This window comes from Antechinus flavipes, chromosome 5, assembly GCF_016432865.1.
Source record: "Antechinus flavipes isolate AdamAnt ecotype Samford, QLD, Australia chromosome 5, AdamAnt_v2, whole genome shotgun sequence".
Classification (NCBI taxonomy): domain Eukaryota; kingdom Metazoa; phylum Chordata; class Mammalia; order Dasyuromorphia; family Dasyuridae; genus Antechinus; species Antechinus flavipes.
The window spans coordinates 186,271,767-186,283,769 of NC_067402.1; the positions used below are offsets into that span (position 1 = coordinate 186,271,767).

Sequence of the window (12,003 nt, forward strand, 5' to 3'; positions counted from 1 at the left end):
TGAAAACACACACACACACACACACACACACACACACACACACACAGAGGGGGAGAGAAAAAGAGGGGGGATAGGAAAGTAACTAAAATTAACACCTCTTCTTCAAAGTCCATGTTTCGATTTTTTTTTTAAGGATTTCACATAGCTTCCCTTTCTACTCTCATCCTTCTTATAAGAGATCTTAGAGCTCCATCCTCTAGAGTTTATCTGCCGAAGGAGACTTGATCGCTACTTTTTTGGCTTCTGGGAGAGGTTGTTTTTGTTTTTCGCTCTAGCCCTGAGCTCTACGTCGTCCACCCCCCCTCCTCCGCCCCTCCCCAAGTCCTAGCTTTCTGCCCCCCTCCCCCAATCCCATCCTTTCTAGTGTGCGGTGAATTAGTATCCTCGGGGAAAGTATCTCCGAGTTGTAGAGAAGAAAGTAGAAGTCCAGGATTGCCAAAAGAAAAGTGACCAACCCCCTTCATCCCCATCAACCACCCACACACCCGCCCGCCCCTCCCCCTGCTTGCTCTCCCACCCACGTTTTTAACTTCACCTGTCTTGACTGACTTCAGAGCAGTGAGCTGACACTGTGTGTGTGTGTGTGTGTGTGTGTGTGTGTGTGTGTGTGTGTGTGTGTGTGTGTGTGTGCAAGAAAGGAGGAGCAGTATTTGTGTTTAGGTGTTGCGAGTTGGAGAAAAAGTCGGGAGGTTGGGGAGGGGATGAGTTGTGAATAGGAGGTGGTAAGAGACCTATAACCCTAAGAGTCTAACGATAGGAGGAGGGGTTTAAAAATCAGATCCATGTAGGCTGAGGAATCGAGATGCATTAACTCCGTTTCTCCTGAGAAAAATAAAGAAAAAAGTGGGAGAAGGTCCAAGAAGAACTAAAAACTGCTACAACAACAAAAAAGACCTGTTGAAGCAATTTAATATGTATAGTAAAACTAATACAGTGCACCACTACACAACGTAATACAATGTGTCCGGTCCTAAGTCTCTGAAAGGGATAGAGCTCTTTCTAATTTGGGGGTTTGAGAGAAATAAGTGAAACAAGGAGACGCCTTTCTCTGCCCATCCCACCTCCAGCAAACAAAGAAATACAAAAGCACCTTGCGCCATTTCCGACAGCCTCTAGCAGTCTGGGGCGGGGTGCGCCTTGGGCTGGTGGGGGGCTGAGAAGGGGCGCAGCGTGGGCTGGAGGTGAGGGAGCGCGGGAAGGCTTTGCAGTGGCACCTAAAGGGTTACTATGCTGAGCACGGAGCCATCTGGCTGGGTTGGCTGGTTATAACCGCGCAGATTATGTTCTCGGGACTCAGAGTTGAAGGATCCTCTCCTAAATCGAGTAGCTACGCGCGCACTCCCCGAGAGACCCACACAAGTATTTTTTTTTTTTTTTTTTTTTTTTTGGTGGTGGTCTGTGGCTGTGGCAGCGGCGGCGGGGTGGGGGAGACTGAATGAACCCTCTCGCTTCCACTTTTCTCTTCATGTCGACTTCTCTGAAAACATTCACACGGATGCCATGGTTACTCCTGCCACGGTAAGGGACGGGAAAAAAGGGTGGGCAAAGTTGGGTTAAAGAGAAGAAAAAGGATCCAAGTTTTTTGGAAGAAACCTGAGTGAAGTGTTGTCCGAGGAGCTCAGTTGCTTGCTACCTTTAGGCAATTTGCCGACTGTTCTGATCCCAACTCCTTACCCTTTCCTCCCCCCCACCTCCCTCCTTAACTCGGGTCTCTCCGAGCTCTTGGCTTTACGCGAGAGAAGTTTGGCTTTCGATATTTGGAGTTGTAAAAGGAATCACCCTGACTTTACCTCCCCCACATGCCCCTGTTACCTTCCGGAGTCTCGGGAAAACTGGTCCTAAATCTGGGGAAGTGATCAGATTTAAGAGACCTGGATTGGAAGAGGTCTGGAGATGGTATGAGAGGAAGGGGATAATACACAAATACCCCTGTCCTTTCACTCCAGAGAAGTCTGAAGCATCCTGTTTAACAAAAGGTTTTTTCTTTTTCTTTTTTTTTTTAAGGCAAATCTCAATCGCAGAGTAGGAGAAGCCGCTCTCCCACCCCCCACGTACACACATGCACAATCCACTAAATCCCCTCCCCCCATGTGGCCCCATAACACCTCCCTCCTCCCCTGTAAGTGGGATGGGGGAGGGGAGAAGTCTGTCTTTGACAAGTACAGTCATTTCCCTGTTTGGAGAGCTAGACCTTCCTTATCTTAAGTACCTGTAGTGTAATATCTCAGCCCTTCCCGGAAACCCTTTTTTCTCTTAATGACTTTTGCCCTCAAACCTTGCTTGAATCTCATTTCTCTCTCTCTCTCTCTCTCTCTCTCTCTCTCTCTCTCTCTCTCTCTCTCTCTCTCTCTCTCTTTCTCTCTCTCTCTCTCTCTCTCTCTCTCTCTCTCTCTCTTTCTCTCTCCCTCCCTCCTTCCCTCCCCTTTTTCTTCCTTCCTTTCTGTGTTTCTCCTGATCTTTTATCAAGAAGCTCCCAGTCATCTTCTCCACCATTCCCATGAATTCCTCTTTTTGGTCACTCATTCTATATTACCAGCTCCTTGAACCTCACATCTGGATTCCAACTTTATAAGTTCCAGTATGATTTCTGGAGAGTAGGAGGGCACTTAGGCTAGGGCATCCAGGAGGATTATCCTTTACTGCTTCTCAAACTCCTTCTAGGAACTCGAGGCTGCTTTGGTTATGTGGGAAGACTGGAAGACCCAAAGGCCCTAAAGGAATCAAGAAAGTTGAGGAGAGAATAAAATAAATTGTACCTCATGCCAAAAGCCAAAACCTGTAGTCAACCAAATTTTTGAGTGATACTTCTGCATTGTAGGGAGAAGTAAAAGGAGCTGCAGGATAGAGTAGGTAGAGTTGGGGAAGGGAACTCTGTGTACTTGGGTTTGGGGTGGGGGGTAGACTGAGCTATGGAGAAGTTACTAAATGGTTCACATAGTTTTGCTGAGCCATTTCAAAATTTGCCTTATAAATAAAGGGGCTAAGGAATACTGCTTGAACTGAGTAGATTGGGATCGGATGACTAAAAAAGCCTTTTTTTTTCTTGCATCTGTGGGTATTCCAGATGGAGGGAATTGGGAAAAGGAAGAGGGTTCTCTTTACCTCTGGTGCCTAGGCTTCTGGTCAGCAACTGGGTAGAGAGAGCTTGGGACCTGGATGGCACACTTATCCTTGGAGAGGAGAAATCTTCATGTGTTGGAAGTATGGTTTGGAGTTAGAGGCTTTGGGGGGAAAGAAGGTCTGCCCTCTCTGTGGAGGAAGAGGAGAAAGGGTTTTAGGGGTGGTGGTGGAGGGCGTTGTTTTTAAGTTCTGCCTGGTTGGAGCATGTGCTTTTCAGTAAGGATCTGTCTTCCACTCTGCAAGAATAGCAGGGGAGAGAATATCCACTTGTCTATTGAGGACAGACTTGTGAAGTCTCAACATTTTTACTTCCATCTCACTCAGAATCCCCTACAGAAAACACACTTAGATATGTACCTTGTTCAATTCCTTTGTGAATTACAACACAAAGGAAACTGAGGGGATAAAGTTTGGAACTCGAATCCAACTTTTACCTTGTTTTTTAACACATGAACCCATGTGAGAAGGGAATTTGAAATATAGTTGTGTATAAATAAAACATTGGGAAACAGCAATGAATATTTTAGGGGATATCAATTAAGATTGTTGGCATTATAGTTTTGTGTATGCACAGCTAGAGATTCTGGAAATGAACTGAGCGTATAAAGTCTATACATAGAGAATTATTTTTGTGTCTGAACAATATATGTGTGATGTGTTGAGAGGGTTGAGGGGATAGAAGTACAAATTAGTTGAGTGAAACAGATGTATAAGACTGAAGGGTGTGTATGTGTGTATACTTCATGGTAGGCTTTTTGATTGATTGTATTTTTAAACTGTTTGTAGTATAAACACATATATAAAGAAAAGAAAAGCCAGAGTGTATAGGATTATGGGTGGAGGCCAAGGAAAAAGTTGTTTGACTTCAGGGAGAAATGGGGAAGAGGGAGAGAGATAATTTGGAGAAAAGGGATAGCCTTCGTTTGTCTGTCCAGAGAGGTTGAGTTAGTATGGTGTGGGAGTAATGTGTGTGTGAGGGAAAAGTGGACTTGTGTGCAGAGTTGTTTGCTTGAGGATTACCAAGGGGATGTGTGTAGGGGGTGGGAAAAGATTATGGAAAGAGCAGGTTGTAAACTTTATATGGAAGAGGTATATAATGTGTGGGGGTCTGGGCAATGGAGAATTTGGCAGGAATGGCATCGAGGTATTTGAGAGGTGGCAAATTGTGGACTCAGACAGATTCCTCTTGAAATCTTGGAGGATTTATATAAGAAAGGAAGATATGTTTCCAGTGAGATGACTATTGGGAAGGATTAAGATGAGGGACTCACACATAAGAGAAGAATCTTATGTGAGAGTATATTATTGATTGATTTTATGGAGGAGTTCAGGGAGAGGGATAGGAAGAGATTTGTATGTAAGATATGAATGAAAGAAAACACTCATTTCACTGTAGAGGAGATGTATGTCTAATGGATACTTATGAATGTGCTCTACCATTAATAATTATTCTTCAGATTTAACATTTATCCAATACTTGTTGGGTGGATAGTACAGTGTTAAGAGCTCTGAACAGATTCAGAGATTCCCCATTGTCTTTGGGGAATAATTTGACTGCTGTAGCATTTCCAAGAGGCCTAAGGATGTCTAGGTGACATTATTAAAAGTCTTTCTCATTTTATAATTCTTTTTCTTTCAGGTGTTTATGGATATGTGTACTAGGACAACTGTCTATTGAAAAGAACATTCTATCTGTCCCTCAAGATTCTCTGTTTTGTTAAAGGAGCAAGGGGGGAAGCATTTTTTGTGTGGGGAGTAGTAGGTATTTGTGAATTAGATGACTGAGCCCCTAGGCTGAATAAAGGATCTGGGATATTTGGGATGATCTTCTGCTAGTGAATTGAATAAAGGACCCCTAATGTGTGGTGCCTTTTTAGGAGAGCGGGGTAGCTGAAGAAATAGGGAAGAGCTAAGTAAAGATATGTGAACTCAGAAGATGGTGCTTTGAGATTTATGTATGTGTGTGTAGGAGAGCCCCAAGAGTGTGTGAATATTTGGGGTAATAGAAATAGGAGTGAATGAAAGTTAAATATTAAAGGGGTAAGTATTTTACCTCAGGCCTTATAAAGTGGGACTGAATCCTCATAAAGGAAACAGGAATGCTGTGTTTCTTTTTGGACTGAATTTACTTTCAATGTGTTGTGTAAGATGAGGTGTTTGTTAGATGAGGCAGAGTATAGTAATAGAGAGAATACTTGTTTAGGAAAATAGATCAGTAGTCATAAGGTCAATTCCCAAAGTGGAGGAAGGTAGTGAGACTGGTAAGGAGCATAACCTTGGAATGGCTAATGAGGTTCAAATGAGGAGATTGGAATGATAAATGTAAAAGTGTGTCAGCATCAAGGCATGTGATAAAGTATGTTTTTATGGTTGCTTGTACCTGTGGCACCAGATACTGCTGCTTCCTGGGGGGGGGGGGGGGGGGAGGAGAGAAGAACCTGTGTTACCAGCTAATTTAGCTATGATAGGCCCTGATTGTATGTGTGTGTATCATGTATATGGTATATGTCTATCTGTGCCAGAAGAGGAATGGAAGAGTGATTGTGATATTAAAAAGGCATGATGCATTTGAACAGTGCAATAATGGCCCTGTTACAGTGGAATTCTGCTATATTTATTTTTGAAAACTTGCAGTTGCTCTCATCCCCTCCCCTCCAGAACATTGTGTTTTGGCAGAAAAGTCTACTCTTCTTTTCTTTTAATAAAGATGCCTGGATTGAGGGCACAAATTTTTACCAAAAGGCAAAAAACATGAAAGATGTGGAATAATATGGCCATTAATCTAAGTCAGTTAGAAGGGATCAAATTCCTCTTTTATTATCCAGACTGATGATAAAATCTGGGTGCCCATCCCAACCTCCACTGTTAATTCATGGACCTTGTGAAAATCTTTTATTAAATTTTTCACGACTTCATAAAATTGTAATAGCTAATCCTAGTTTAGTCATTTAGTCAATAAATATTTATTAAACATCTACTACATGCTAGCCACTGTGCCCAAACACAGGGGTACAAAAAGAGGCAAAAGACAATCCTACTTTCCAGAAACTCACAACCCATTAGGAGGAGAAAGTAAGCAAACAAATATTTTAAAAACAATGAAGATCTGAGATTCATGTAGGGGATAAATATGAAGTAAGAGATGAAAGATTACAGAACTAAGAGAGGTTAGAAGAGGCTTCCAGTAGAAGATAGGAATTCAGGGAAGTAGATATGAGGAGGGAGAGTAATCCAGGCATGAGGGACAGTCAGAGAAAATACCCAGACCTAAGTGATGGAGTGTCTTGTTCATGGGACAGCTAATGTTACTACATCAGAGTATGTAGTGAGAAATCAGATGTTTAAAAGGTTCTGAAGATCTGTATTCATGGAAACTTTTTTTGAGGTTAAGGGAAAGGTTTTATGAGTTGTCAGAGTTGAGGTTCACTCAGAACATAATGGGAAGTCACATGGAGATTAGTAACACAAATAAGGAATTATACTAGAAAAGCAACATACAAGATTTAAGCAGAGACATATGACCAGAAAAAGATGCATTGATCATGAAGGAAAGGGTCTATAGGCTCCAACATTATCACCACCATGTCAAGAGTTCTAGAAGAAGGTACTCAGCACATTGAGTGAGCCCCTATGGCAGGACAAAGGTAGGAGTCACACAAACAGTTCATGCTTGATGAGTTTCTCTCTCTACTTGTGGAAGATATACCTATATTGACATCACTGAGGCAATGAAGTGTCCAAGGAAATTAAAGGCCATACAGGAAATAACTTCTTAGAGGAAAGTTACTTTCCCTCTTCTAAGTATGCAGACAATAATGCCCCACCAAAATAAGTAACTTTGGGGGCACAAGAATGAGTTACTAACTTTTAGAAGACCTGTTTTGAAGAAGATAGGAGCCGATCCAGCTATACCTACTTGCTATTATTATTTTTTTTTTCCCTAAAGTCTGGTTGCTTGGTAGGCAAGATTTTGGCTCGTGAGAAATATTGTTAGGTGTTGAATTGACCAATGAGTCATCTCTGAAGAAGTCGGGGTAGGTATAACCTTTTTTCCTGTTAAAGTACTGGACCCTGAATTAGGGCCTAGACTGCTGGTCCCTCTAACTCTTGTGCTCAATGACCATAAATAGGCTTGAGCTGAGCTATATCCAGGAGGCACTAAACCAATTCTGTTGCTTTTCTTGGCGAGCTTGGGCCAATTAAATTGATTGGAAGAGGTCACTACTGATGGGTCTTGCTTCCCCCCCTGGGCAAGATAGGCCAGCAGAGTTTAATTACATAACATTTCCCATCTCTGCATTTTCATTCCCATATGTATTCAATGAACTGGCTTCTTCTCCTCCCCTACTTCCAGGATGGTTAATTGTAATTGAGCAGCCTGCTTTTTTCTGCAGACTTTTCTGCAGCTCTTTTTCTTGAGCTGGGCTCCCTCCCGCCTGATGATCTGGAGGGAACGTAAATCCACATGTTGGCTAGAAGTGAGAGGGGATCCAGGCTAACTCCCAAGATTTTTAAAACCCACCAACCTGCTCCAAGACATTACCAGCTGCTGTTTTACTCATTAATGAGACAGGCAATTTCTCTGGCATCTGGTAAGTTGAACTAATGACCGCGGTTAGGGTTTTAGATTTAGTTTTATTTAAAATTGAGTTTGTTGGAGTAGGACCAAAACTTCCAGTAGAGGGAAGCTAAAGGCAATGTGTAGTTCTACTGATAAGGTCTGTGTATGCATCATGTGCAAAGATAGGCACATATTGGGCAGATTGAAAATTGGGGCATATTTATATTAGTAGATAACAAAACAGCAAAAAGGGGTGTGTTATACAGGGAGACAGCATTTAGTCACAAAGTTTGTAAGTGTATGCCTGGTATCAGGTGAAATGTGTGGGTTTGTGTGTGTTTTACAAATTACACACCTATTGGGAGAAAACATATGTGTGTGTGCACATATGTACACATACACATATGCTTGAAGTAGGATGAACATCGTGAAAAGTTTTGGAAGCTGATTTCTTTTTAAAACTGAAAAAAGTTAGTTTGATTCCTCTTTTGCCATTATATCTTCCCTTTAAATTCTCCAGGATATTCCTGTATCTTTCCATCCTCTTGGATGAATTCTCTCTTCTAAGACAGGGAGAAAATTTAGACAAAAACAATAGAAACATCAACAACATTCAATAGTCTATATTGCATTTTACATCTTTAGTCCTTCACCTGAGGAGGAGGGTTGTTTTATCAACAGTTTTCTGAATCTGAGATGGAATATTACATTCAATAAGTTTGATTCCATTTTTCAGTTGATTCCTTTTGTTTTTATATCATCTGTGTTTCCAACATAGCAATTGCCACCTTCTCCTTATCTCATATAATAAAGAATATAAAAGGAAAAATGTTCAGCCAAACTAACCAATAGTTCCAAAAAGTCTGACATTAGATGTAGCATTCCACAGTCATCATTTCCCAACCCACCTCCAGCTCTGCAAAAAAAAAAAAAAAAAAAATTTGGGAAGATGCCTTTTCCTATCTCTTCTTTGAGGGCTGCTTACAGTTCTTGGCCTTCAATTTTGATTGCTTTGTTGTTGTTCTTTCCATTTACATTCTTATAATCATTATGTATATTGTTTTCCTACTTATTCATACTTCTCTGTGCATTAATTCATATAGTTCCCATTTGTCTTTATAACACCACAGTATTCTAATCCATTTATGTAATACCACTTGTTTATAGCTCAGTTGTTGGGCTTTCACTTTGTTTTCATCTTTGCTCAAACAGAAAGTCATATTATAAATATTTTAGTGTAAATGGGGCCTTTCTTTTTTTCACTTCTTTGAGATATATGTCTAGCATCAAGACCTCTGATTCAAAGAATATGAAAATTTTAGTAAACTTTGCATAATTTCAAATTGCTTAACAGATGGTTGGCTCAATTCAGAGATCCAAAAGTGCCTTAGGTGTTCTTTCAAACATCCCCTCTTTGTTATAACTAGATGAATTGCTGTCAATGAGGTAAAACCTAAGGGTTCTTTTGATTTGAATTTCTCTTTATTAGTAATTTGGAGCAGTCTTTCCTATTATTGTTAATAGTTTTCAATTCTTATTTTTATATCTTATATAAAAGATATATACTTATATATACATCTTACATATGTATATATGTATATATATATACATATGTATACATCTTATCTTATATATATTTGGAATGACTTTAGTTCTTATATTTTTTGTTATCTATATCTCTTTGATATCAGATCCTTATATCAAATATACATATATATATATTTATTGTTTTCATTGATGTTATTATAATCATTGTATATGGTCTTCTGGATCTTTGCTGTGAGTCAGTTCAAAGAAGTTTTAATATTTATCTTGATTCTTTTATTTGTTACTTCTTATGGAAGAGTAATCTATTAATATTTATATATCACACGTTGTTCAGTAAGTCCCCAATTTATGCTCGTGTTTTTAGTGTTTTGCCACAAGAACAATGCTGCTATAATGATTTTGATTGCATGGAGCCTTTATAATCTTATTATCATGATGCGATATATAAAAGATGTGTGTGTGTGTGTGTGTGTAAGAATTGTGGGAAGTTGCTTCTTGGTGATATTAATGTAGGTTATATCTTAGGGCAGGGAGCAGAGCACTGGACTTGGAGGCAAAGTATTGCCTTTGAGAATTATTAGTTTTGTGATCATGAGAAAGTTACTTAATCTCTTAACTTCATCATCCATAAAATGGGAATAATAATAGTACTTGTGCTACTTAATTCACAGAGGTATAAGGAAAGTGCTTTGTAAACTGTCATGTGAAGTTTGTGACCAGTACACAAGTGGATCCCTTGGTGCCCTATTGGTTTCCCTACCAGGGAAAAATGAAAGCCCCATTTTCAGCAAGAATACTGTTTGATCCCTGTTAGTGCTAGTCCCTCCCTTCTCTTGATGATCTCCTGTTTATCTAGTCTATGTCTTGTATTTTCACAAATCGTTGTATATCTTCCCCTTACATTGTGAGCTTTTTGAGAGCAAGGACTGCATTTTGCCTTTCATTGTGTGCCCTACTGCTTAGCACAGTGCCTGACACATAATAAGTGCTTAATAAATGTTAGTTGACTGATTTGAAAAACTGGATTGTACTGAACTCAATAACTCAATAACCTCACTACTATGTGAGGGTGTCAGGTAGTCTACCTTCTGCCAAGAGTTGTCAGAAAGTTCATGATGTTTTCTGATACTACTATTTCCAAACAATATATATTAAATGATGAATTATCATGCTATCAAGGGAAAAGCCTTAAAAGGTTTTTGTTTAAAAACAAAAACAAAAAACAGAAACAACTGTCTATTTGTAGTCAAAGTTCAACTGGGAAGAGATAAAGATTTTGAATAGAAATTTGGTGTTACCTGTTAAGATACTTACTCATGCATTCTTTGGGGGATTTGCTTTCCTAGAGAGCACTATCTCAGAATATATATATATTGCTAAACCAGTCAAGGTTAAATACTGGTTATAAATATAAATATATATATATATATTTAACCTTGACTGGTTTAGCAATATTTGAAGCCAGAAAACATGACCGAACTATAGTTCCTTTGCTTAGAAAGAAGGAAGGTGGTGGTCAAGAACTGACTGTACCCACCAGTCCATTAGATATGGGATTGGTCTATACCTATTCCAATTCTGACTTGACTGCCAGTCACCTCTCTTTCCTAGTCATAAAAGATGATGGGGCCAAAAGGAAGTAGAAGAGACTAAAATCCACAGAGTTTGCATTCTAGTACTACTTTGGCTCCAACCGGCTGTGTGATCTTGGGTAAGTCACCCTCCGTTACCTCATCTGTGAAATGGTGTCAGACCAGTTTATCTCTCTGGTCCATCCCAGCTCAGACATTTCATGAGCTATCCCAATCCTCCCACCCAGAAAACATGAATATGTCTTGTTCCACACACCTCTTGGCGCACCTGGGCTGGGCCTTCCTTCTTACCTTTGGGGAATGACTGAATCAAAGGAAGACAGGCATGAAAAGAATTCGCTGTGTTATTTATCTTGGGCCAAGAACGTTCGCAACTTTGGCTCTGCCTACAAAGTTTGCATGTGTACAGAACTGAGAGGAGAAGTTCTGGCCTCTGGTAGTGAGCGGTGCTCCTTGCCTTGCTTCTCTGCTTCTCAGCACCAGTGTCACCTGCTCAGGCCATCTCCTCCTTCCTTGTGCCGCTGGCTGTTCTGCCTTCTCTCAGTGGGGCAATGGCTGATCCAGGTCTACTCAAAGGTTTCTCAAGCCTGCCCTGTTCATAGCAAACTTTTTGATTTAAGAGCCATCACTCAAAAAGAAGAGCATAGCTTCTTATATATGAGGATAACCTATTCCATTGGCACTTTCCTTTTTAATGTGCAAGACAAATGTTTATATTCTTTGACTGCCTGTTGGCTGGCATGTCTCAGACCTGGCTTAGCTTCCTTTCTTCTCTACTTCTTGTTTTCCCTGCTGTTGACAAGGGAACCTGCCCTTTACTTCCAGTGTGGGTTACTGATTTAAATCGCAATTCTCTCCTTGTAGTGCCAAAGATTTAGAGTAGGGCTTCTGGTTTTGTACCAGGCAACTTATAAGAAGTGTTAAATCCCAGCATTCCCTAGGTCATCAGATGACAATGCACAGAATTGATAAAAAATATGGATATGGATTTATGTATAAAGTCTGTTTTTCTAGAATCCGTTGAATAGCTTTTCCTTATCCTACCTAGGTTTTTCCACAAGTGATTACCATAAGCAAAATATGGGGTAGATGTGAATAACTTTTATAAAGTTCAGGGAAATCCTTGATGGGAGTAAGATCCATGTAATTATTGTTGGCTATGAAATCCAAGCAATCTCAGTG

The 12,003-nt window shown here is 40.2% G+C and overlaps 1 protein-coding gene across 1 annotated transcript in view; it reads left to right on the top strand.

Annotated features, from left to right (window-relative positions):
- The first annotated feature begins 1,435 nt into the window (after positions 1-1,435).
- Positions 1,436-12,003, top strand: part of NTF3 (neurotrophin 3) — a 131,478-nt gene continuing 120,910 nt past the window's right edge. Inside the window, exon 1 of the mRNA XM_052000126.1 lies at positions 1,436-1,518. Coding sequence (XP_051856086.1) covers positions 1,501-1,518 — 18 coding nt within the window. The 5' untranslated portion in view covers positions 1,436-1,500. The remainder of the gene's footprint in view (positions 1,519-12,003) is intronic.